We start from the raw sequence: 26,233 nt of genomic DNA, 5'->3' as shown, positions 1-26,233 counted from the left end.
AAGAGCAAGACTGTGCTCTCCCACAACATTTTCCACAGATATCCTCTAAATTTTCCAAAAATTCAATTGCAAACTGACATATAAACTTACTCTTTAATGCCAGGGGCCTCAACTTGGCCATTTTGGTATTCTCGATATGCTCTATCCACTTCTGGCATTCTTTCCATTATAGCCCATAATGTATAATATTTTAAAGAACATTTTGGTTATATGACCCTAGCTGCAAAGGGCCTATTGAGCTTTTGTCATGTGTACAATCTGACCCTGCTCAAAGTTTTCTAGCCCGATCCTCGCAACGTCCAAATTGTTTGCTTTCACTCTCTTCTTCGACTAAGAGCTAGTGATATTGAACTGTCTGTGAACTGGGTGAAATCTTTTCTTGAGACCTCAATCTCGGGCACCTCTAATTGTTGAACTCTAGGGAACTCTTAGGATCTTGAAAAAGTTGTAAACGTTTTCTCTAAAAGATGCTGCAAATACTATTATTATTGAAAGAAAGAAAGAAAGAAACAAACAAACACGAATTTGTCTCTAGTAGTTTTGGGTTCAAACAGCTAAATGTTTCGACCATTAATAGTTCATTTCTCTTTGGCAGAACACTTAAAATGCAAAAAAGAAACCAAAATATTGCTGAAAAATGCAAGACGTTCTGCTTGACGCACGTTTTATTTCATTTTTTATATGAACATGTTACATACTACACCCGCTCTGAAAACAAACACTTTCCTAATCTTGGTTGTTACACAAAGCAGTTTGAGGAGAGAGACTGTTGTACAAGACAACCTAGCATAACAGTTGTAGCTACAAATAAGATTAGATTTCAAAGAAAAGGGAGACTGTAAGAGGTGAGATCACATCTCCATGGCTTCTCCTGGCTGTGTTACTCTTGTCTCTGTTACTTCCATCACAATGGGTTTAACCTCTTTTGTCAGAACAGCTGTGGAGAAATGAAACAATTTTATTACACCACTTTGTTGTTGGTACCGCCTTCAATCCTGAAACCTATAAGTTTTATTTTATACCTAACTTTTGATATTAAAATTTCTACGTTGTACAAGGGAAAAAATACAGGAAACAGTAGTTCAAACAGTCAAATCAAAGCCATCAAGCAGTACCCTTGTGTGGTACTGCTTGTTACGACTTGACTGCAATGGAAAAGATGGTTCTTACTATCAAGTCTGCAGAGAAAACTCTGGTGTGTGAATATTTAGATGAAAGCAACTGCATAGTGCCACATATTCTATCATCAATTTATTGTACAGCTTTATTATGCCCCCTGTAACATAAAATCCTAGTTTGTGATCATTCAAATGAAGGGAAATAAATGTAACTTTAAACTAAGTTTGAATGAAACCTTTACAAGTGTGTCATGATCCAAATTAAAGCTGCTGAGTAGTACTTTACTGTGGTAAAGCTTCATTTTCAAGTATATTTGTAAAAAAATTTCTTACTTTTACAAACTTTGGCATTTGCATTGAACCCACCTGTTGCACCTCTCTTGTAGGAATACTTTCCCTGTCTCACCCCCTTCTCATTTGCCACATCATACGGCCTGAGGTATTGTCTTCCTTCTTTAGTAATCACACAAAGATCAACATTACTTCCAGAGCCCTATTGAACAACCAAAGGAACAGCAATCACTTTAATTTCCATAAAGCATGAGGTACACATTTCCCACTTTGACTTGTCAAGACAGGCTCGTTTATAACTTAGTGGAGTTTGGCTGATTTGGAAGTGAGAATCATTGCTTACTAGGCTTACATGAAGCAAAGTGTACAAGTTAGATGCATCTATCACTATGCTAGTTTTTGATGCATCCAGACAAAAAGGATTGTACAATCTTATTCCAAATAACCAGCATCAGTGTACAGTAACAAAGAACTAATAACATGAAATTGAAAAACACTGCACACAGTATGTGCACTTACCAAATCATTAAATATTCCTGCAGCAATTGCATCTCGTACCAGTTTTTTAGCATCCTCGAGCTAGAATAAGAGCATCAATTGTTATTAGAACATTGTACAACTTATAAATGCACCATGCACACCATAACAACAAGTGTATAAAGAGATTTTACCTCCATATCAGGCTTATATCTTGACTCAAACACTGACATGGCAGCCAAAGAACCAGAACCTAAAATTGAACAAAAGCGTGTTACCGGTATATGCGGACTTTGTACATCTATGTAATATGACCATTCAGTTGAATCATGGCAGACGTCCTACGCCCTCAACAGTTTAATTCACTTTAGGTGACCAACCACCTTTCAAACCACAGTTTTCGCTGCCCAGCTGTATTTCTTTCAAGTACAGTGTGTATCTACCAGTACTTACCCATTGTGACATAAGGCAGCTTGTCTGTACTGCCATGTGGATAGACTGTATGCAGTGTTGGACCATTCAAGTCAACACCCCCCAGGACAAGTGCAGCACTGATGTATCCTTGATATCTATAGATTGGAAATAAAACAGGTACATGTGATTAAAAATGTTTTAACCAGACCATTAGTAGTTGGCTGATTTTGCCAACTTTTACTACAGCATCAGAAAAATAGCTCGTTAGAGTACAGGCACAGCTGGTCCCCACTAATTCAAACTCGCTTATTTCCATTTCCTCATTATTTTGAACTCAAAACCATTTCTATAGGATTTATTCTTCAGTCGTTTAATATCGTCTATTTCAAACTATTTATTGTTTCCACTGAGAGTTTGAGAAAGTGGGGTTAAGCTACATGTATACATTTGTAGCTGACCAAGGTCATTAAGAAGATGGTGATTCTTGCTGGCATCCATCTGCATATGACAACCCTACAAGAATGATTACATAAAACTAAAAGGCACAATTTTATAGCATACAATACCTGAACAATAATTGTTTCAACATGCGTAATGCAGTCACAATTCTGGCCTGAAAAATATCAACATTAACTTATCAGTCCTTAACACTGCTACAAGGAACACACTAGAACTATTAGCTATCTTTCATAAGCTCAATATTCTCACTTATTTTTGCAAGACCAATCAAGACAATTTTTCTTTTCAAAATTAAGTTTAATCCTTGAATAAGTACACTGTACAGTATGTCACTGTGACAAGGTAATGTTGTACATATCACTAAACAACCCATTTAAATTGTACAAATTGCTCTTTGAAGAATTGAATCACGTACTGTATTTACCTGACGTCCAGTTGATAAGCTGTGCAACTGAATATGGGAAGAGATGAGATTTGTGACATACTCTGTGTCAGCAGCAGTACCAGCCCCACAGCAACTGAAATATAGATAATTATTTTCCATGCACACAATTTGCATATAATCTATACAATCATGAAATGTGTATCACACTGACAGGAGAAATAATGAACAACACTGAAAGATAACAGAGAAGTTGAAAATACTTACTAAATATTGGGAGCAATGTAATGTATCTTGGAGCAGTTTTTATCAGCAACAATGGTATCCTACCAAGTAACAAAAAACAAATTATATAAACAAACATGTACATGTACATGTAGCACTTATCATAATCAACACTCATAGAAGATACTAGAGTTTGAGTACAGTAGAGTTTGAGCTGGATTTAAAATAGCTGATAAATATTCTTCAGTGCTTGTTACCAGTGATGTCAAGCCTCCAATAGCTACAGTACATAGATTGGTAACCAACTAACCTCAGTTGCTCTTGTATCAGCTCCTAATATAACGCCATCCTAGAAAACAATAACAATCAATTAAACCGTTTTCATCACCCCACCGCTCCCCCCCCCCCCCCCACCCTCCCGTCAATTAATAGTATGGCTCCTGTAATATTATATAACAAGCAACTTTGCCCATAGGAGAGAAAACGACACAATAAGTAATTCAGCCTGACTTTTCAACGAAATTTCTAAACACCCTCAATCCTTGATCACAACTTGACAGGTAAGCGGTTAAAGCAAAATCGCACGAGGCACTAGGCTATACAAAGATCGCAGTTTTGAGTTTGGTGTACGACAAGCACGGTGGCTCCGATTTTCCAGTCACAATAAATTTTCCTATACGGCAAATATATATATATAAAAAGATACGGTATTCTACTCCTCTAAAGGAAACGTTTCACAACGGTAAAATCTAACCTTGAATACAATTCCCGCAATCGTTGTGCCGGTCTTCCTTGCTGTGGGCAACTTAGCGCCCATTTTCTCCAGGATGGCATTTCTACAGAACGATCAAAAACTTTCCATCAATGAAACGTCATTACAGGAACATAAAAATTGTCTGCTACCTTTACCTTTTACAGTTTTCAAACGAAAATCCACCGCAATGTTCTTGAGCCACGGTGCCACCAATAGCCGCCATGTTGAAAAATTTTGTGGAGTCATCCTTAGTGTGCATGTGCTGACAGTAAACACCGCTGACACCCGGAAGACTCTCTCTGACCCAGCCTCTCTCCGTTGTCAAGATGGCGGAACATTTCGAATGTTTGTCTTCTTTCCAAGTTCTGGACTCTATTCCCGTCGAAAAATACCGTTCCAAACGAACAGGAATCAACTTTTGTTTTGCTAAAGTTCCTGGCCCGCTGGTAAATGGTTTTCTTTGTCTCGGTAAGTGCTAAACAGCATCATTTGTCAAGTGTTACAAATCGATCTAAAACTTTCGGCGGAAATTTTGAAGGACAGGTGATGTTAAGAAGCTATTTTAATTGAGAAACAGGCAACAATATTTACCATGTTTCTGTCGAGTCATAGAAACGCGAGTGCAAGTTTGGGATAATGAGAAATGCTGTGGGAGCTCGAGCCGACAGGCGAGTGTTTCCACACTTTTTTCGAGTTTGCTAATCTTTTTTTTCTATCTTCCTTTTCTTGTCATATTTTAGTTAACAGCCCCCGAAAAATAACAAACAACGTGACAACAACAACTTTTCTGTGTTGCTATCGAGTTATAGAAACTTAACACGATTTTGTTGCCAATCAGCGCGCATATAGATTTAATTTTCTTTAGGCTGTTTTCTAATTATAATCTGTTGCGCACTTAGCTACTGAGGCTCACGACGATGATGGCTTGCCACACACTCTGGAACACCTGGTATTCATGGGAAGCGAAAATTATCCTTACAAGGTGAAATATGCAAATAATTTTCAACTCATTTCTGCACATCTTTAAATACACAGTTCTTACTAGCTTCTCAAGTGTCCCCAGATTTCCCAGGTGCATAACATCTTGCAGCCAAAAGCATGAATCCATTGTTTTAAATAACATAATTATGATAACATATGAGGAAGTAGCAGATCCCATTAAAATAGTGCTCAATACACATATAGTGTAGAGCTGAGTATATGAGTAATAACGAAGAGGCAAGATTTGCTGTTACTCCGAGTTTCGTGCTTACGCACTCATCAGACAGTATTTAATGATAAGCATTCCTATCAACTAGATATATATACACGGTATTAAACAATAGGCTAATTGCTGGACTAGTTGCATTACAATAAGTGATAGTTATACTGGAAAACAATAGGTGTGAAGACAGAGATTACGGGGACGAGTATAAACTGCGTGGGTGTAGTACAATATAAAGAAAGTGTCAAGCGTTCTTCAAGTAGAATTTGTTCTCGTGCCGGCATTTAGAAATAAGTTCTGATCTTTTGTTTAGTAGATTGTCGTTGCTATGTTTGATAATCATTAGTTTTTCTGTGAGGCAGAGGTCGCATCGTTTGGAAATGTTGTTGTAGGGTCTTGCACGGCTAATAATTGACCATTTGATGTTGAAGTCTTGTTTTTTGTCGTGTAGTTGCCAGATGTATTTAGAAAGCTCGGTGCTGTTGATGTGTTTTCTGTGCTTAAATGTGGATTTGTGCTGCGAGAATCTCTGTTTGAATGTTCCTTCTGTCAGTCCAATGTAGTTCTTGGTTGTGTTGTTAGTTGTAACTTGTGCGTTGTAGATTACACTGGAAGTCAGGCATTTGTTGTCTAGCGGGCATTGGTCTTTTTTGCGGCAGTTGCATTGCTCTCCGGTGATTGCGTTGGCGTTGTTGTTGGCATTTGTTATTTTCATGTTGTGTTTGTTGATTACTGTTTTCATGTTGTCCATGCAACTGTAGCTGACTTTGACGTTGTTTTTGTTGAAGAGGCTGTGGTATTTATGTTGGTTCGGAAAGTGCTTAGATATGAGCTTCAGGAATGTTCTACCGATGTTTGTCTTTACGTTTTTACTAAGTGGAGGGTTGTACCATATAATGTTTCTTTGTCTGTTGCGTCGGGGGCGTGTTGGTTGATTGTCTTCGTTGTAAATTAGTGTTTCAGAGTATCCGCTGGCTTTCAAAGCAGTTTCGTAGATTGGTTTGGCCTTGTTGAATTCGTGTTCGTTGCATGAGTTGGCGGAAATACGGCGATTGATGGATGCTGGAAGTTGCTTTATTATGTTAGGTGGGTGGTTAGACTTTGTGTTGATGTACTGCGGCTCGTCGTTAGGCTTTCTGTAGGGGCAGTAGGTGCCTTTTGTAAGATCGAAGGTGACGTCCAGGTAGTTAACAATTTTCATGTTAGTCTGTATGGTAATGTTAAGTCCATATGTCTTGAAGCGTCTTGTTATGTCCTTCCTTGTACGGTCTGCTTGAGGTCCGGAGATGTTTTTGAAGATGGCAAGTCCGTCGTCTCTGTAAAGCCCGATGTTGTCTATCCCGTATATGTTACACAGGTCGTCGAGAATGAATAAGCCTACGAGCTCGCATACTTCGGCTCCGTCGAAGCTGCCCATAGTAACGTCAAAAGAACTGTTGTTTTTCTTGATCCAGGCGGTGTTACTGTCAAAGAGAAGGGATTTTCTTGAATGCATAATAATATCGATGTCGCGGTCCGTAATGGAAGTGAATTGTTTGGCGAAGTTGATTGCGTCTGTAAGAAGTTTCTCAGTAATGGAAGGGTAGAAGTTCTCAATGTCAAATACGGCGAAGGTATGTTGATCTTTGTGTTGTATAGAGGAGAACCAGTTGATGACGGATGATGAGTTTTTCCATTGGTTAAGGCCAGTCTTCTGTCTCACAGTCGTGTTAATGTTCGCGAGGATTTCTTTACTGATACGTCCAATCTCACTTTTTGCAGGGTTAATGAGTCTACATGTAGGTTTGTTCTGGAAGTTGTCTTTATGGTCTTTGAGTGTTATAAAAGCCTGTCGTTCAGCCATGCGTTCCGCGCGGTCGTCAATGTTCAGATTAGTAGCAATGACTTGAGCTTCTTTGTTAATAGCAGTAATCGTATTAGAATTTGCTTTCTTGTACGTCGATGTGATATTGTCCTTGAGAAGCTTGTCGTGCGAAGCTTTGTCTACTTCGTAGTAGTTGGTTGTTTTGTCAGCAGGTATGAATGTTTTTGTGGAGTTGTTTATTTTCCTAATGTCTTGTTGTAGATGGTCTTGGAAGTCATCTCGTATTTGCCTGAATTCAATGTTCTTGATCATTTCGTACACGTCAGTTTCAAAGTTGTTTAGGTCTTCGTTCTGAGGAGGGCATTTTCTTGATTTAAAACCAAAGTTGTTGTTGTCAATGTTGTCGTCGTCGTTGTTGTGGTCTGTGTTATTCTTACCTTTATTCTGTTCGAAGAAGAAGGCTTTCCAACGCATACGCTTGATTACACTTTCGGTCTTTTCGATGAGTTTCTTGAGGTAGGAGTTTCTTGGTGGGATAGGAATGTTCTTCATTGAATAGTTGAATCTTGTTTTCTCCATTGTGGATAACGGCGATCGGCGAAAAGTGCTCTACTGTTGTTAAGCAGGAGCGAATATAACCATATGAGGAAGTAGCAGATCCCATTAAAATAGTGCTCAATACACATATAGTGTAGAGCTGAGTATATAACAAACGCCGACAGTAACGCCAACGCAATCACCGGAGAGCAATGCAACTGCCGCAAAAAAGACCAATGCCCGCTAGACAACAAATGCCTGACTTCCAGTGTAATCTACAACGCACAAGTTACAACTAACAACACAACCAAGAACTACATTGGACTGACAGAAGGAACATTCAAACAGAGATTCTCGCAGCACAAATCCACATTTAAGCACAGAAAACACATCAACAGCACCGAGCTTTCTAAATACATCTGGCAACTACACGACAAAAAACAAGACTTCAACATCAAATGGTCAATTATTAGCCGTGCAAGACCCTACAACAACATTTCCAAACGATGCGACCTCTGCCTCACAGAAAAACTAATGATTATCAAACATAGCAACGACAATCTACTAAACAAAAGATCAGAACTTATTTCTAAATGCCGGCACGAGAACAAATTCTACTTGAAGAACGCTTGACACTTTCTTTATATTGTACTACACCCACGCAGTTTATACTCGTCCCCGTAATCTCTGTCTTCACACCTATTGTTTTCCAGTATAACTATCACTTATTGTAATGCAACTAGTCCAGCAATTAGCCTATTGTTTAATACCGTGTATATATATCTAGTTGATAGGAATGCTTATCATTAAATACTGTCTGATGAGTGCGTAAGCACGAAACTCGGAGTAACAGCAAATCTTGCCTCTTCGTTATTACTCATATACTCAGCTCTACACTATATGTGTATTGAGCACTATTTTAATGGGATCTGCTACTTCCTCATATGGTTATATTCGCTCCTGCTTAACAACAGTAGAGCACTTTTCGCCGATCGCCGTTATCCACAATGGAGAAAACAAGATTCAACTATTCAATGAAGAACATTCCTATCCCACCAAGAAACTCCTACCTCAAGAAACTCATCGAAAAGACCGAAAGTGTAATCAAGCGTATGCGTTGGAAAGCCTTCTTCTTCGAACAGAATAAAGATAAGAATAACACAGACCACAACAACGACGACGACAACATTGACAACAACAACTTTGGTTTTAAATCAAGAAAATGCCCTCCTCAGAACGAAGACCTAAACAACTTTGAAACTGACGTGTACGAAATGATCAAGAACATTGAATTCAGGCAAATACGAGATGACTTCCAAGACCATCTACAACAAGACATTAGGAAAATAAACAACTCCACAAAAACATTCATACCTGCTGACAAAACAACCAACTACTACGAAGTAGACAAAGCTTCGCACGACAAGCTTCTCAAGGACAATATCACATCGACGTACAAGAAAGCAAATTCTAATACGATTACTGCTATTAACAAAGAAGCTCAAGTCATTGCTACTAATCTGAACATTGACGACCGCGCGGAACGCATGGCTGAACGACAGGCTTTTATAACACTCAAAGACCATAAAGACAACTTCCAGAACAAACCTACATGTAGACTCATTAACCCTGCAAAAAGTGAGATTGGACGTATCAGTAAAGAAATCCTCGCGAACATTAACACGACTGTGAGACAGAAGACTGGCCTTAACCAATGGAAAAACTCATCATCCGTCATCAACTGGTTCTCCTCTATACAACACAAAGATCAACATACCTTCGCCGTATTTGACATTGAGAACTTCTACCCTTCCATTACTGAGAAACTTCTTACAGACGCAATCAACTTCGCCAAACAATTCACTTCCATTACGGACCGCGACATCGATATTATTATGCATTCAAGAAAATCCCTTCTCTTTGACAGTAACACCGCCTGGATCAAGAAAAACAACAGTTCTTTTGACGTTACTATGGGCAGCTTCGACGGAGCCGAAGTATGCGAGCTCGTAGGCTTATTCATTCTCGACGACCTGTGTAACATATACGGGATAGACAACATCGGGCTTTACAGAGACGACGGACTTGCCATCTTCAAAAACATCTCAGGACCTCAAGCAGACCGTACAAGGAAGGACATAACAAGACGCTTCAAGACATATGGACTTAACATTACCATACAGACTAACATGAAAATTGTTAACTACCTGGACGTCACCTTCGATCTTACAAAAGGCACCTACTGCCCCTACAGAAAGCCTAACGACGAGCCGCAGTACATCAACACAAAGTCTAACCACCCACCTAACATAATAAAGCAACTTCCAGCATCCATCAATCGCCGTATTTCCGCCAACTCATGCAACGAACACGAATTCAACAAGGCCAAACCAATCTACGAAACTGCTTTGAAAGCCAGCGGATACTCTGAAACACTAATTTACAACGAAGACAATCAACCAACACGCCCCCGACGCAACAGACAAAGAAACATTATATGGTACAACCCTCCACTTAGTAAAAACGTAAAGACAAACATCGGTAGAACATTCCTGAAGCTCATATCTAAGCACTTTCCGAACCAACATAAATACCACAGCCTCTTCAACAAAAACAACGTCAAAGTCAGCTACAGTTGCATGGACAACATGAAAACAGTAATCAACAAACACAACATGAAAATAACAAATGCCAACAACAACGCCAACGCAATCACCGGAGAGCAATGCAACTGCCGCAAAAAAGACCAATGCCCGCTAGACAACAAATGCCTGACTTCCAGTGTAATCTACAACGCACAAGTTACAACTAACAACACAACCAAGAACTACATTGGACTGACAGAAGGAACATTCAAACAGAGATTCTCGCAGCACAAATCCACATTTAAGCACAGAAAACACATCAACAGCACCGAGCTTTCTAAATACATCTGGCAACTACACGACAAAAAACAAGACTTCAACATCAAATGGTCAATTATTAGCCGTGCAAGACCCTACAACAACATTTCCAAACGATGCGACCTCTGCCTCACAGAAAAACTAATGATTATCAAACATAGCAACGACAATCTACTAAACAAAAGATCAGAACTTATTTCTAAATGCCGGCACGAGAACAAATTCTACTTGAAGAACGCTTGACACTTTCTTTATATTGTACTACACCCACGCAGTTTATACTCGTCCCCGTAATCTCTGTCTTCACACCTATTGTTTTCCAGTATAACTATCACTTATTGTAATGCAACTAGTCCAGCAATTAGCCTATTGTTTAATACCGTGTATATATATCTAGTTGATAGGAATGCTTATCATTAAATACTGTCTGATGAGTGCGTAAGCACGAAACTCGGAGTAACAGCAAATCTTGCCTCTTCGTTATTACTCATATAATTATGATAACATACATGTATGATTTGGGTGCTAAAAATTTTAACAAGATGTGGCTATGGAAACAAAAATGGCATTATAACATGTGGCTATTTGTTTGATAGCATTGTTATGGCATCAAATGAAAAAGAATTGTAGCAGATCTATATGAGTATGCACTGAATAATGCTGGAAACCGACTTGAACATAACTAATGAACCACAATGAATGTGTTCAATGTGGTATTTTAATGCTATTCAGGGTCTCCTAGACTTACTAGCCAACAGATGCTTGGCTCAAGGAACCAACGCATGGACGGCAACAGACCACACAGCTTACACCATGGAAACAGCAGGTAGTGAGGGTTTCCTAAACCTTCTGCCAATCTACCTGGATCATGTGCTGTATCCAACTATAACGGTAGGGATTTTAAGTTGTTCTGGTAGATTTATCTTCATGATAGACCGTTAAATATAATGTGGCATCATTAAACTGATGTCTAGGAGTTTCCCCGTAAGATTTTGGAGATTTAACCTGGAGATCCAGTACACTGATGATCAGCTCTACATGTTACCTGTACTACCAAAATATATTCATATAGGTTTGCTGTATACAGATGTCTGCAGAACTAAGTTTCTTCTCACTTGGGAAGAATTAAGCATGTTAACAGAGACTTACTTCCTTTTTCTAAGGTCAGCTTGAAATGGTGTGCACAACTGTTTTTTTGCCATGTTCATCTTCTTTTGTAGGAATCAGCATACATAACAGAGGTTCACCATGTGAATGGAGAAGGTGAAGATGCAGGTGTGGTTTACTGTGAGATGCAAGGAAGGGAGAACATGGAGAGGAGTAGAACATATTTGAACTTCACTCGAGAAATGTACCCTGGACACTGTGGTTATAAGGTAACTGAGTTTGATCTGTACGTTTACAGCATGGATGTGGTTACCTTATTAGTTGAGATACGTACATGTACAAGTAGGGCAGGGTTGTCAAAACTTGCCGACTGCGATCTCTGCTGATATCTCCTGGGCTATTCCTCTGATTCTTTAGTAAGACATGATGGCAAAACTGTGCTACAGTATATCCCCCAACAATCAAGCCACCCACTTCAAAATTTTGTGACAACGTGAACCATGCAGGTGCTCAACATGCAAACTACTTATAATAATAAACAACTCTAAGCTTTGTTAAAATTGCTGTGTCAAATACATGTTTATAATGAACATTATTTTAGGATGAAAATGTAGATTCTTAACCAAAATGAACTTCACAAGGAGAATGAAACAACTACACTCTGCATCAGGCTTTCAGCAAGGATTTGAAAAGTGGGCATCAAAAATGTGCTATAGGGTCTACTCTAAATGACCAGTAGTTGTTCATAAATTATCTATAAGACAACGTGTGAAAAAAAGGATTATTAAGCAATTTTCTTTAAAAAGTGGGTGTCCACAGAATGCCTGGACACCCATCTGGCTAAAAGCCTGCATTACAGGTAAAGTACATGTACTGTAGTATAAAAACATGTTGATTAACATGGTGTACAGCTTCACCATGGGTATGTACATTGGACATGTCTAGCAAATTTATGCCTGGTACCAGGCATAAATTTGTCAGACATGTAGTGACACAAAGTTTTTATGTAAATAAAATCTGCAACTTCATATTAAGCAAGTGGTACAGTATGCTTGATTTGTACAAAACAATAAAGTTGCAGAATTGTTACAAGTTTGTCACATTCTATAACGTAGCTGAATCCTTTTTTCTGACTTCCCAAAGTCTGAGACTGGAGGAATCATGGAAAATTTACGTTCAACTTGCAGTCACACTAAGGTATGGCATTCATACAAAATATTGTGATACAAATGTACCTGAGGTATCTAATTAAACTTTGTTTTTATTTCCTTTGATGGCAACCTAAACATTAGTGCTTAGTGAAACATGGAAAGTTCATTTCAATGCAGTTGCTGACAAGAACTCATGTTAAAAAAAAAATCAAACTACTTTTTGTCTTTTTACCCTGAGACATCCACTGACAATAAAGGTATTGATAGCCTGTACATGTAAGTAAATCCCAGCTATTGGCTTCCGGTTTTTTTCTTGTTTTGTATCATTGAAAGAACTAAAATAGAGTGGTTTTCAAATGAGTATCATAAAACCAAAATTAAACTTGTCTAGTCACTCTGGCATTCGTGAAAGACACAGACAATCTAGCAAACCTTCATGTATTGATCAAAGCTCAACAGTGCAAATTCAGGTACATGTAGCTGATGCAAATCGTGGGAAAACGTGTGAGAGCAGGCCATAATTGGGTTTTGTTTTACTTCTACTAGGATGACAGAGTGACACAAGTTTTTTATTAAGCAAATCGTATAGCATATTAATGCAGCGCCAAAACAGATGCAAATTACTTGTAATAAATTTGAACCTTCAGAACTAAGTGAAAATTGTTCTATAAAATGCACCATTTGCACCCCTTGTAGATTGACCAATCAGAAGTTATTGACTGACATGTGTATTGTGCAATATTCTCTAGGTGTGCAACTACCATCAACAGTTTTATCGACCAGAAAACCTCTGTGTGATCATTACTGGACAGATTGATCCCAAGCAAGTGTTTGAAACTGTGAAGCCCTTTGAGGATAAAATTCTTTCCAAGGCAAGCAAACTGTTTCAATTCAGTGTTATTTTTAATTACTTGTTCAGCTCAGGGGTCTTCAGTGAATGTATTTTGAAGTGACTATCTACCCTGGGGTCAAAGGATGTATTAGCAGTTTACTTGGCTGAAAAATAAATGTGTCTTACTTTGGCTTTAATAAAAAACATATTAAACTTACATGTGGCTGCTTGCCTTTTTTTGTACTTGTTCTGTCTGTGTTTCTTTATTATTCTTTGAATTTATGTCATGTTATATTATTCTATAACTATGTTTTCTTATCTTTTTTTTTACATCGTGCACTTTTTAACTAAGGTTTTTTTTAAACTAAATTTAGATCAGCTAAAACAATCACAAAGAAATACCTCAGATCGGTGCAAACATTAATTACAATTTATGTGTCTGAGTGTTTAAATAGAAAACAGGTATCATTATTAATAATTAATTGTAATATAATTATAAATTCTGTACAAATCTTGTATTTTGATCTAACATGTAGAAAAGACTACCTTCTTATGAAAGACCATGGCAAACTCCTGTTCCACCACTCACTAATGCTGTTGACAAAGTTATCAAATTCCCAACTGAAGATGAAGAATCTGGATCCATCCTGATGGGCTTCCGAGGACCCTCTTGTAGGGATCATTACAGTGTTTCCACCCTATCTGTCATACTAGACTACCTTACAGACACATCTATAGCTCCTCTACAGCATGAACTGGTGGAAATTCCAGATCCATTTTGCAGTGACATTTCCTGCGACGTCATGGAATTCCTAGAAAGTGCTCTCGTCATCAAAGCTGAAAATGTTCCCTTTGAAAAGCTTTCTGCAGCAAAGGAAAAAGTAAAGGAGGTTTTGGGAAACCTGGCTAATGGTAAAGAAGCCATTGATATGAATCGCCTTGGTGTAGTAATTCATCGTAAAATCCTAGATTCAAAAAACAGATTTGAAAATTATCCACATGACACCTTTGCCGATGCTATAGTGGGCGACTTCTTGTACTCAACCAAGCCAGAGGATCTTCAAGCAAGACTGAGCACGATTCAAGATCTGGAAAAGCTTCGACATGAGCCAGTGAACTACTGGCTGGCTTTTCTGAAGAAGTACTTCATTTCAACGCCAAGTGTTGTGGTTAGTGATAAAAATAAAATTTTTAAAAAAGAACATGTGATCAAAAAGAAATTATCAAAGTTTCTTTTGATTGCATGTTCTTTTTTTAGCTGCTTGCTGTAAACTGTGAGATAATTAAATTCTGGATTGACTTGTTGATAGTTCACATAGTGATGTTTTTTTGTCTTTCTTGTTTACAGGTACGTATATTTAAACCAAAAAAGATATTGTCTGTATTTAAATATTGATTTTACAAAATATTAGTTTCCCCTGAGACCACTTACAATAATTGTGCATTTTTGCAAGTAAAACCCATAACATTGTAAATAACTAGGAATACCTACATGTATTTCTCAGGGCCATAAATATGTATACATGTAATAATTATGGCATGTTCATTCTGTCACTTGCCAGAAAATTAATGCGTTCTTCATAAATGTGTTTTAAATAATGGCTTCATGAATACAAGATGTGATTGATAACTGTTAATTAAAATGACTTGGTTGTCATAGATCACAGGGGAACCAAGTGCAAATCTGATGACAGAGATGTCAGAAACTGAAAAGAAGCGAGTAGCAGAACAGCGAGAATTGCTAGGCGAAGAGGGATTAAATAGCAAACGGCAGCGACTGGAAAAGGCAACAGAAGATAATGAGGTGATTATTAAATTAATAGGCTATTTTACAGTTAAGTGCTTGGTTACCTGGCCTATAACTGCAAGCGAGGCTGAAGGTGACCTTGCTTTGATACAGACCTCTATGTTTTTCTCATTTAAATGTCAACTAGTTAGCATAAAACCAACTTGATTTACACAACAAAAGCAGTGAGGTCTGTATCAAAACAAGGTCACCTGCAGCCTTGTTGCCATTCAAAGGCCAGGTTACTGAATGGACAACTGTAAAATAGCTTATTGTAAAAGTCATGGGCTTTTAGACAGTTCTAATCTGACAGCCACTGATTATTCATTTAATCTAATATCCTTGGCTACAAACCCAATTTCTGTGTTTTTTTTATTCTGATGTGAAAAAAAGGTCTTTGTTAATTAACATTTTACTAATGTTGTAATGATCAGGTAGCTCCACCACCAGAGATAGTCACCAGTCTCCCTGTGCCATCAACCTCCAGTATCAGTTTTCATCCAATCAAGATGTTCAGTAACAGGCGGCAAGATGGCTGCAGCCATACTGAACCTGAAGCAGAAAAGTTTCCTGTGGCAGAGATACCGTACTCATTCCAGCTAGACCATGTATCAACATTGTTTGCGAAAGTAAGTTAAAGTTGGTGTGCAATTTCAAGTACACACTGCAATTAAGAGTAACTTCAAGCAACTTTACAGGGTTGCCAAAAGTCAGAGGATATGGTCAGAGAAAAATAAACAAAATGTTCAAGGTCAGAAAGAAGTCAGATAATTTTATTTTGAGTCAGGGAAAATTGACATAATTTAGCACAGTTGATTTTTATACAGAGCATCTAAGAGTTAGTAAGTTAACCAAATGTCAGTGTTTTTGGTTCAAATACAGAGATGTGATACACTTTTGAAAAGCTGTGATTTACATGTAAGAAAACAGTGTATGGTTTGGAGGGACACCCAAACAAGTGTGTGCTTAAGACAGGTTTCTGCTTAATGGGAGCCCTCCATTAACGAATGTTCAACTGTAGTTGGTTGCATCCTATGTTTCTTTGTAGCTGTCTGTTATACTGGACACAGCGGCTGTACCAGAAGAACTCAAGCCTTATCTGAGCTTGTACCTTGAAGTGCTGTTTGAGTCTCCTATATTGAGAGACGGAGGTATGGCGAGGTGTACATAGTAACCCTTAGTAACCTGTAGCGCTTTGTGGATGGATCCCAAATAGATCGCAAACAGATTCCTTGTATTTGTAGCCAATGTGAAGCCCTGAAATGTCAGTCATCCCCCGCCCTCAGCCTAATGGCCAGGAGATTAGGCTGAGGGCAGGACATGACTGACATTTCAGGCTAGCCAGTGTGTAACTGCCCCTCGTACACCTACAGTACCGGTCAAAGGGATTGCAGCATTACACGCGCGTAAAGCGCGTGTACTACACGCATATTACACGCAGTGTCCACGCACCTTACACGCAAATACATGAAAATGCCTGTGAATACATGCAGTAGATGTGATATTGCGTGTAAAATTACTCGCAGTCGCTCAACTGGAACTCATTAAGTGCAGGTAGTGAGAACGAAATATTAAAAGTGCGTGAAATGAAAACAAAACATTTACGGAGTAACATTTACCGTATTGGACTCCACTGCGATACAGTTTAGTTTTTCGCCTTCTTGCTTCTGGTCATCAAACGTTTCCCATAGAATCGACCAGTTTCCTTAAACCGACTTACCGCTTTCTCGCTTTACAGTAAAAGTATTTTTTTTTCCGTTGTAGTTTCAACAAGCGGCGCCAGCGACAGACAGGCGTGCTAGGATTCACTGAGATAACAGAACATAAACATATAATGTCGCTTTCAATTTTAAATTACAGCAATCAGTGTACTTTAACTCAATCCGAAGATTCATTAAAAATACTTCGTACCCCGAAGCATTCGGGGTTTACTGGTGTTCAAAAGGTTTTCCCGTTGTGTTTTTTTTCTTTTCGTGAGAAACAACAAGGGCGCCAGCGATTGACGAATTGAGGTCTGACGGACACGAAATAACAGTAAAACACAATATTTCACCTGAGATTTTAAGTTAATTTAAACATCAGTTGTCCTTCTTTAAGTTTAAAGAGCCTTTGAAGATTCGTCATTTAATAGTACTCAGAGGCAAAGAAACAACCGAGGGACCTTGGGGCGAGTGGTAGGGGTCGGAAATCGCCTTGATAACCGAGGAATCTGGAGTAAAATGATTGATAAACCAACCAATGAAAACACAGTGTCTCAATGCCTTACGTAATCAACATGCAGTCCAATTATGGTACTTTCCGAACACTTCTTGAAATTCGACTGGCTATGTAAGCACTTTTAGTGCACATAAAACTTTTGTAGAAATGTTTAGTTTGGTAGAATTTAAGGCTACCTGTATTTGAATTGCAGGTCTTATTCCGTATGAACAAGTGGTAGCAGAATTGGCAGCTGACACTCTTGATCAGGCGTCTTGTCTTGGACTCCGGGGAAGAAGATTTATGCCAGAGGAATTTCCACAACTGGCCTGCGTTTCACTCAAGGTTGGCCTTTCATAAAACTTGCATACAGACTAGATCTTTTGATCTCCTTGAAGAGTTGCGGTTATCAGTGACCTGAACCAAATGATTGAAAGACATACTACTCGCGAGCGAATTGATCGCGAGTTGAAAAAAAGGGATCTTTCGTGGCCAAGTGACACTGATTTTTCATTCTAATTCGCCCGTGAAGTTTCAGTGGTATATTTTTTTACGGTCTGCTCTCTTGTACATACAACAGAAACGTTTTGATGAAAACACTTGATTCACTCGTAGCTGCATCGTCATCATCATCACCACCACCACCAGCACCACCCCCACCACTCCCAGCACCACCCCCAGCACCACCAGCCCCACTAAACTCTAAAATCACATGATGTGTCCCCCTCAAATACTTGGCCAAGAAATGAAACGAATTTTTGAAAATGTTTAACACTCCTGTTTTTCTACATTTCAAAGCTTGAAGTCGAGAAGTATGAGAAGGGAATCTGCTGGCTTCAGGAACTGCTGTACAAGACTCAATTCACCAAAGAAAGGCTGGAGATTGTCGGCAAAAAGATGATGAACGATGTTGCGAGGTGAGAATAGGATTAAATGAACCTCTCTACAACGCCCGCCTTGCAGATAGGGGAAAGTGGCCGTTAGTGGAGGTTCGACCGTATTTATTTTGTTTTATTTTACACATGTTCATGGCAAACTATCGTGTTGAGTTTAGTGTTAGTTCTGTATCTTATCAATTATGTTCTTATTTGATTTCTGAACAGTATGAAGCGTGAGGGAAGAACTGTGACTAAAACGCTCATCAGAGACATCGCATTTACTAAAGGTGAAATATTCCTCTTTGAATGAAGCAAATAAGGTATTCGTTCTTGCCTTGTTCGTACCACTGTCATTCTAGCATTTTCTTTATAAAAACTATGACATGTCCTTTAGATAGACAATACAATTTTTATTTCGTTGTCGAGTTAGCGGTTTCATCTAGAAATCACTACTTATCTTAACCATACATGTGTAATTAAAACCTATTGAGAGCCCTTGTTATGGCCATGTCCACTGTTGGTAGCTAATCACAAAGAGTATGATACAGGTATTGGTATATTTAGAAGCAGCGTTTTCAAAAGTCAGTAGTTAGTCGAAACCAAGACGCAGTAAAATATTTCGGTCCAAGTTACGCATACGTTACACGCCGGGGATGCTAACCACAAAAAATTAATATTCCTAAGTTAGCGTTTGAGAAAGTTCCCTTTCTCCCCAAGTCTTAGGTGTTTCACGGTAAAAACAGTAAGGTTGCGTTTTCAAGTTTATACTTTCGAAAAGTGTCCGCTTTTGATGTGAACGGTCATGATTTGGAAACCAAACTTCTGGTGAAGTCGCATCAATTACAATGTACATGTACCGTTTTCAGTGTGGATGGGTTCTTAACGTTTCCATAAAGTAACCTCTGTAAGCATCATATATTTGCGCCCGTTTTCGTTAGTTTACTTGATATTTTGTGCGTGGTTTTGCTTTTCAGAGAGCAATATGTTTTCAGCTAATATGGTTCGACAGTACAGTTTTCTAAACCAGTTGATGACCGATCTGGAAAATGACCCATCTAAGGTTTGTAAACGGGTTACGGTCGAACCTATTATTAAGCGTACAGTTATCAAAGTCACAAAATTATTGTCAGTAAAATACTGTAAATAAAATCGCTATTAACCGGCCACCTTTTGGTCGTCCCGATAAGGGTTTTTCTATTGTCTTTACCCCTATTAAACGGCCACCCAAAATTTAAAAACTTTTAATTGGAAAAGGCGATGGCAGATGAGAGTGCGAAATAGAAGGTGACGAGTGATAAAAACATTATCTCACTCATGTTTATCATGATTGTCTTGAAGTGACTCCTTGTTCACTAAGAAATTAACCCGATGGTACACCAACCTCTATTAAGCGGCCAACCCCTTTTAAGTGGCCACTTCCCATTTCCCCGAGGGTGACCGCTTAATAGGGGTTCGATTGTATCTGTAACGTATCAAGGTCAGAAAATGATGGTTCGAAAAAAATATTTTATATACAGTAGGTATGCAGTGTTCAAAGTGCACCCAGTTTATCCCTGCATTGAAATGGTGTGATACATTAACACCCAACTTCGCATACGATAGTCAGAAATTTATAGTGCGCAACCTCCCTGTAGAAAATGAAATGGCTATATATAGCAAAAACCCTAAAAATCCCTTTGCCGCTGAAAATAACAATGCACAAATGTTGCCTTTCTATTGCTTTGCTCACTCATCTTTTGGTTTCTTTCTCAGGTTATAGATAAAGTCGAGAAGCTTCGTTCAGTATTGACGCAGCCTTCAAACTTGCGTGTGCACGTGGCGGCGGATGTCAGTAGACTGCCAGCTAATCCGCATGCTCTGTGGAAAACACAGCTTTTACCCAACACTTCAGCTGCAATCCCCACCAAGTATGGCTTCATTTATATTAGTAGACTTTATTATGCCAGCATAAAATGATGACAGTTCCACTATATATCTCCTGGATTGGTTTTGAAAGTAAATTACGCTGTCGAATTTACAGAGTAGCATTGCTGCTAATTTGTTCGAGCTGTGAACCCTAATAAAAAAATACGAGCTTTCTTTTAAGTATCTGATCTTGTGTATTGCAATAATGTGAAGGCGATTATCTCTCCTGAACATCCGTACACTCGATACGCCGTTGCAGCCAGACCAGAGTTGTTGTGTTTGCCTCACTACTCCATGAGTGGAAATGATTACCGACCAATTGTTCAAGAAACTTGACACAATATTCGTGACTAAGTTTAAATTTGCTCTATTATATCGCAGCAGAGAGGAAGAAACGCCATGACTGATGAAAGAAAAGAAATATCGACCAAAAAGAAAAACATGTGTGACAAATGAAAATGACAAAATTTTACCAGACTAGGAATTTTAAAGTTTTTAACATCCTGTCACAAAATCATGTTTGGTAAACTGCAGTCCACTTCCATCCTTGTAATCCTGTACTTCCTCAAAAGACTTGTTCTAGTTTGCTCCGGTGGGGGGGGGGGGGGGAGGGGGGGTGTACTTTAGGAATTTCTGGGTGGTGATGTGCCGTTAGGACCCTGGAACCCTTAGCCTATACCAGAGCTAGTTCAGCTGAATTTTGCTACCCTATATTAGAGCAAACTCCCCAAATCCCCCATCTATCGACACTATTGCGGCTGATTTGCGTAAATTTAAACTTGCCGATTTGATTTTTGTATATTTTTGAGAGGCAATTCCTGGTTTCCTTTATCTAGATAAAATCTTCAACCAACCAGTCAGTTTTGGGAAAAATGATACCCTATTCTAGACCCAAACGCTCTGATTTATATACCTTATCCTAGAGTAAACTGCTTGAAAACCATACCCTTCACAGCGGCACTTACCTATATAGCCCATATATGACAGTGCCCCCCCCCCCCCCCCACACCCTCCCGGAAGTTTGCTCTGTAGAATCTTTTTATCCAGTTTATTTGTATACTTGGTGATTAGATTTGTCGTTAAATCATTAGTTGGGACACTGACCCATTAACACTACTTCGCTTCTGCAAGAGGTTCACCATTCACTTTGAAAACTCTATTGCAGCATCCCATCTGTCAAAAAATCCAGCGCTTTTCTGTCTAAGAATTCTTTCCATGGCAAGATCGTCGGAGTTGGTTCGGTGGAATCGTCGTTTCTCTTCCAAACTACTCGGTGTATCGACAGTTTTGATCATCCTGACCTCGCTCCCATAATGGTGTTCTTGGAATGTCTTACCACACTGGAGGTGAGTTGTCCAGGGTCTCCCGGTTGTTCACCCATTCACGACCAGTGCTGGCGGGGGAAGGTGGGGGGGGGGGGGTAGCTTCAGGGTCAACCTTATCAGTAGAGTAGTCAATTGATGTGTCAGTGTAAAATGGCCTTAACACATAAACATGGACTCGTCTCGAGTTTTCCATCATTTCGGAAAATAACAGTTCTAACAAAATCTTATTCCCGAAAAATACTCTTCTGTGAGATATCCTCCTGGTGTTGCTATCAGTACCACGGTCGTATTTTAATACTTTCCCAGAAGATATTAAAAAAGGCATTATGAATCGATAACTTAAACAGTACTCGCAAAAACACTAAAGAACTTACAGAAAAAAATCCGATGAAGTGGGGATACCCTCAAACTGAACCTCTCGCCTGAAGATGTTGTTTAGAAGTTGCAGTTTTTTTTTTCCCTGGACAAGTTGACATTTTCCCCGCTTTTTGCATTAGATTCTCTTAAAATCAATTTGTCTTGTCTTACATTGTCTTCCAGGGCCCAATATGGCGTCAAGTAAGAGGTCTGGGACTGTCCTATGGCTACGGGTATGTATCCTGCGTAGAAAAAAACTTACTTAGTGAATTTAAAGTAAGCGGAAACAGGGTGAGGCTCTTCTCACTTGGAATTGAAATTGTACTTACACAGCACAACCGAAACCAAGTGTGTTTTCCCGTATATGTGATTTCCCGCTCCTAGCACTGCCGGGCTGCAAGTTTTGGTTTCGAGTTCTGAATGATTCATTGCAACTGTTGTGATTGGCTAGCTTATCCTGACTTTTTTCCGCGCTTGCCAATTGCAAGCGCGTTTTCCCGCGCCTTGCAACCGTTACACGTGTTTTCTTCATGACACGACCAGCTATGTACTTTTATCGTGGTGTGGTCTGGTGAAATTTAAGACCCCGTTAAACCCTCCCGGTTTAAAACCGGTTTTCTTTGAAACTGTTCGTAGAATGCGGGCTTATCCAGAGAATGGACTTCTGTACCTATATCTCATCAAGTCAACTCATTTGGTGAAGGCTTACAAGAAAACTCAGGAGATTGTTGTAAGTGTAAAGAAGTATGGTTACAATGTATCAGTTAATAATCGCCCTCAGCGAACTAGAATGCAAAAAGGATTCTTTTAAAACCTCTGAACTAAGCCCTTGTATGGTTTGATAAGCTTACCCTTTAGCTACAAATACTGTATTACCCACACGAGGTAAAGAAATGGACTTTTATCTTAGTGAACTAAAAATATGGAAATACGAACTTAAATAATACTTCAAACCACCAGGCTTTTGAAGAAGGAGCGTGTCCGAATTATTTCACTGCAATAAAATGAGAAGGAAGGCGCGTAGCTCTCGTGATCTCAGCGACAAACGTAATAATGGGTGTGTGTGTTATTTTCAGGATGGTTATCTGTCAGGTGCAATGGCGTTTGATGCTGGTGATTTGGAATCTGCCATCAGCAGTGTGATATTTGAAATTATTGAGCGAGAAAAAAGCGTGTCCTCCGCAGCATCCCAGGTAAACGGTGAAAGTTCTATTTATTGTTTATTATTTTAATTACTTTGTCTTTCCACTTGTAAAGAGTTAATGCAATTTTTCTTTGTCAGTGTGTCTGTTAGTTTGTTTATTTGATTTTTTTTACTTGAAAGAGCACATACCTTGACAGCCGCCAAAATCGTGTATAAACTGCTTTTGTTTTCATTTCAGAGTTTGATGTCCCAATTTAGAGACGTAGGTCCTGACTATAACAGGTGTGTATTTCACGTAACAGCTGTTTTGCTCCGTGGAAATTCGTTACGTACATAAATTGCGCTTGAGAAGCTTGAAGTGATTGGAAAAGCGTGCTGTAAAGCCCTAGCCAAACGGACTCTCAAGAAGACGTATCTGTTTGGCCAGGCCGTGCGTTGACTTACGATGACTTGCGCTCACTTCTTTGGTCGAGATCAAATTTGCGCGCAAGTCGACGCAAGTTTTTCGCCGCTTGGCCACCCAGCCCAAGTCAACGCAAGTTGAGAGGCGTCCATTAGCCTGTTATTGGCCAATGAAATACACATACAGGATATGTCTGAATTAAAATGGGTTTTTTGGCAACTTGCGTGTACTAGCGAGGAAGTCTCTACGCAATTCCGCTTTGCAGCTGCTTGCGCCCACTTGCGAGTCCGTTTGGCCATGGCTTAACATTTCGTTTTGGCCAGGACTTTTCTTTACGACCGGTTTCTACTTTGTGGTAAGGAGTCTGTTTCCACTGTATGACACCTTGACCTTTTCCCGGCTGCAGGATACAAACCCTGTACCATTCTATTTCTTTTTGTAGCTTGACTGTAAACATTACGTTGATAACTGTTGTTTTTATCATCTCGCAGAACTTTGTTGAGCAAGATTTCTCAAGTCTCTTTGTCTGACCTGATCAGAGTGGCGACAACGTACGTTGCGCCGTTGTTTGATCCGGCGCAGTCCTCCTGTGCCATCTGTTGTCATCCGTCCAAAGTGGACGAGATAAAAGACGAATTTAGCAGGTGGGTAGAAATGCCTAAAGGCATTGCTAAACAGAGACGAGGTCATCAGATATTTACACAACAAACAGTCCTCTTTAATCTCGCTGATAATGATCCCGAGCGAGAGGAAAAATTTGCAGAAATAAGTCCGGTAAATCTTTCTAAAAAGTAAAGTTCACATTTTTTTTTTTTTAACTTTCGTGTTGCTTCGCTTGTTGCCTCGTAAATGTACGGTGGTTTCTTATACGCCGGTCATTTTTAGAGCTATTAACATAAAAGATCAAATAATAACAGCACAGCCGGCTGGGAATTTACCTCGTTAGTTCGGCCGTCGGTGTTATCTGGGCGTTTTTCAATCGCTTAAAGATGGATTGCGGACGGTTTGTGCCATCGTGATGAGATACACGTACTCTGTGAAAGATCTTAACTTTGAATGCTTAGTGCCGGAATGTGTTTTAACTTGGAGACCTTTTGGAGGTAGAATTATATCATTTTATTTTATTATTTTTTTGTTTTTAATTTCTATTTTCAGTATCAACAAGCCACTTAGTGTGGTCAAATCTTTGGAAGAGGAGTTCACTTGGACTACTTAGAGAACTGTTCTTCCCAATTACATGCACGCACTTGACACGCACGGATCACAGAACGCACGTAACACTCACTGGTTTGTCTGGTGAAGATTGAAAACGAAAAAGAATGTATCTGTGGTGTGGCGCAGAAAGCACCGTTCGCAAGCACCACTGGACATTTCGCAATTATCCCACGAGTAACGCACGAAATATCTGAACTTGAAGCGCAGATCCTAGTACAGTGGAACCCAGTTAATCCGGTCATCAACAGGCCACAAAAATCTGGCCGTATTAACGGGGTAGCCGTATTCAAGGGGTTCTTTAAATAATAAAATGACTGACTGAGCTTTATTTTGGGCCAGAATAAAGTGGCAGTAATATTGAGGTAGCCGTATTAATGGGTGAGAAGGGGCGGGAGGTCCACTGTTGTTAATTTTTTTTTTCCCGAGTGATATTTCATGTCTAGTCTAGGTTTGTAGACCAAACCGAGACTAATTAACAATTATTCCATGAAACCGCGTTGGATATGAAGTGATAAATAACCAACGAGCGCGTAGCGCGAGTTGGTTATGATCACTTCATATCCAACAAGGTCGAATGGAATAATTGTTTTAGTATATTCTTAATCGGGTTTTTGCCGCCGATTTTTATTTCAACAATTTTACAGAGCGGAAAATTTTTAAACTTGGCGCACTGTTTTCCATATAAGGTAAAACTCCGACTAATGGCTCATAGTCGGAGTTTTTGAGCCAATCAGAGAGCTAGAAATGCAATAGTCGGAGCTGAGAATATACTAATTGATGATTCTTGAGTTGAAATACCATACCAAATCGACATTGTTCAAACTAGAAACAAGATACAAATGTATGAGATGCTGGACGTTGATATTAACTTACTGAAACCAGATACTTATACCTGGAAAAGTTCCTTAAACTCCTAAAACCTAAACAAATTAAACCTGCGTAACTGGCGGGATTTAGCCCGCGGACTGCTTTGTTTCAGCGGCGGAGTGGTAGGTAGTCAAGTTGAGATCCCTCCTGCTCTAATTCTTGAGTTTCCTTGTTGAATTTCCCGTTCGCCAGTGAACAGACATTTCGGATTGGTTGATGGAGGCACATCAGTCCAATATTGGAGACCCATGAGAATACTTGTATAATGAGTGACGGTGGATGTCGCGCTCTCCCCGCACGGGAAAATTCCTTGCCGGCTTGAGCCTCTAGCGCGCACGGTGCCGCCGCCGAAACAAAGGACTCCCGCGCCAAAACCTGCCAACAATGCAACGGCAAACCTAGTAGAAGAAACGTTTGAAGTTGTCCTTCAGTAGCATTTCGGGATATTTACACTCATTGTCCTTATCATTGGCGTCACCTACACCACTTTTATATCACG

General features: G+C 39.3%; 3 protein-coding genes across 3 annotated transcripts in view; 1 reads left to right on the top strand and 2 right to left on the bottom strand.

The window, feature by feature from the left end:
* Nucleotides 1-658: 658 nt before the first annotated feature.
* On the bottom strand, nucleotides 659-4,408 carry LOC145488521 (proteasome subunit beta type-7-like). Its single transcript, XM_081467407.1, has 11 exons — nucleotides 4,276-4,408; nucleotides 4,121-4,202; nucleotides 3,677-3,715; nucleotides 3,409-3,467; nucleotides 3,184-3,277; nucleotides 2,867-2,913; nucleotides 2,340-2,455; nucleotides 2,081-2,139; nucleotides 1,929-1,988; nucleotides 1,485-1,611; nucleotides 659-937 (listed from the first exon to the last, which is right to left on the bottom strand). Exons 1-11 carry the CDS (start codon nucleotides 4,377-4,379, stop codon nucleotides 852-854), a joined length of 873 nt encoding a protein of 290 aa, XP_081323533.1. The 5' UTR covers nucleotides 4,380-4,408; the 3' UTR covers nucleotides 659-851.
* LOC145488430 (uncharacterized protein C05D11.1-like) lies at nucleotides 4,355-25,345 on the top strand. The gene is made up of 22 exons (XM_081467305.1): nucleotides 4,355-4,588; nucleotides 5,020-5,102; nucleotides 11,301-11,459; nucleotides 11,789-11,944; nucleotides 12,819-12,872; nucleotides 13,576-13,698; nucleotides 14,195-14,827; nucleotides 15,319-15,462; nucleotides 15,879-16,073; nucleotides 16,493-16,595; nucleotides 17,855-17,985; nucleotides 18,439-18,557; nucleotides 18,744-18,805; nucleotides 19,493-19,578; nucleotides 20,271-20,425; nucleotides 21,589-21,769; nucleotides 22,289-22,338; nucleotides 22,742-22,835; nucleotides 23,182-23,298; nucleotides 23,488-23,531; nucleotides 24,144-24,296; nucleotides 24,808-25,345. The coding sequence occupies exons 1-22, from the start codon at nucleotides 4,447-4,449 to the stop codon at nucleotides 24,866-24,868; spliced, it is 3,045 nt and encodes a 1,014-aa protein (XP_081323431.1). The 5' UTR covers nucleotides 4,355-4,446; the 3' UTR covers nucleotides 24,869-25,345.
* A 297-nt stretch (nucleotides 25,346-25,642) lies between these two features.
* The window catches only part of LOC145488560 (uncharacterized), a 73,985-nt gene continuing 73,394 nt past the window's right edge, over nucleotides 25,643-26,233 (bottom strand). Inside the window, exon 3 of the mRNA XM_081467445.1 lies at nucleotides 25,643-26,132. The gene's annotated coding sequence lies outside the window, so the exon portion shown is untranslated. The remainder of the gene's footprint in view (nucleotides 26,133-26,233) is intronic.

The sequence above is a fragment of the Orbicella franksi genome, chromosome 1, assembly GCF_964199315.1.
Source record: "Orbicella franksi chromosome 1, jaOrbFran1.1, whole genome shotgun sequence".
NCBI lineage: Eukaryota > Metazoa > Cnidaria > Anthozoa > Scleractinia > Merulinidae > Orbicella > Orbicella franksi.
The sequence above is the reverse complement of the archived record's forward strand: the minus strand, read 5'-3'. Positions and strand labels throughout refer to the sequence as shown.

Excerpts from the sequence above, each read along its gene's own strand:
- LOC145488521 (XM_081467407.1), bottom strand. The coding sequence starts at position 4,379 with ATGCACACTAAGGATGACTCCACAAAATTTTTCAACATGGCGGCTATT. Across the intron at positions 3,468-3,676 it reads CTGATACAAGAGCAACTGAG|GATACCATTGTTGCTGATAA; the intron begins GTTAGTTGGTTA and ends GTTACTTGGTAG. Across the intron at positions 1,612-1,928 it reads CAGGAATATTTAATGATTTG|GGCTCTGGAAGTAATGTTGA; the intron begins GTAAGTGCACAT and ends GTTGTTCAATAG.
- LOC145488430 (XM_081467305.1), top strand. The coding sequence starts at position 4,447 with ATGGCGGAACATTTCGAATGTTTGTCTTCTTTCCAAGTTCTGGACTCT. Across the intron at positions 15,463-15,878 it reads AGGCAACAGAAGATAATGAG|GTAGCTCCACCACCAGAGAT; the intron begins GTGATTATTAAA and ends TGTAATGATCAG. Across the intron at positions 24,297-24,807 it reads ATAAAAGACGAATTTAGCAG|TATCAACAAGCCACTTAGTG; the intron begins GTGGGTAGAAAT and ends TTCTATTTTCAG.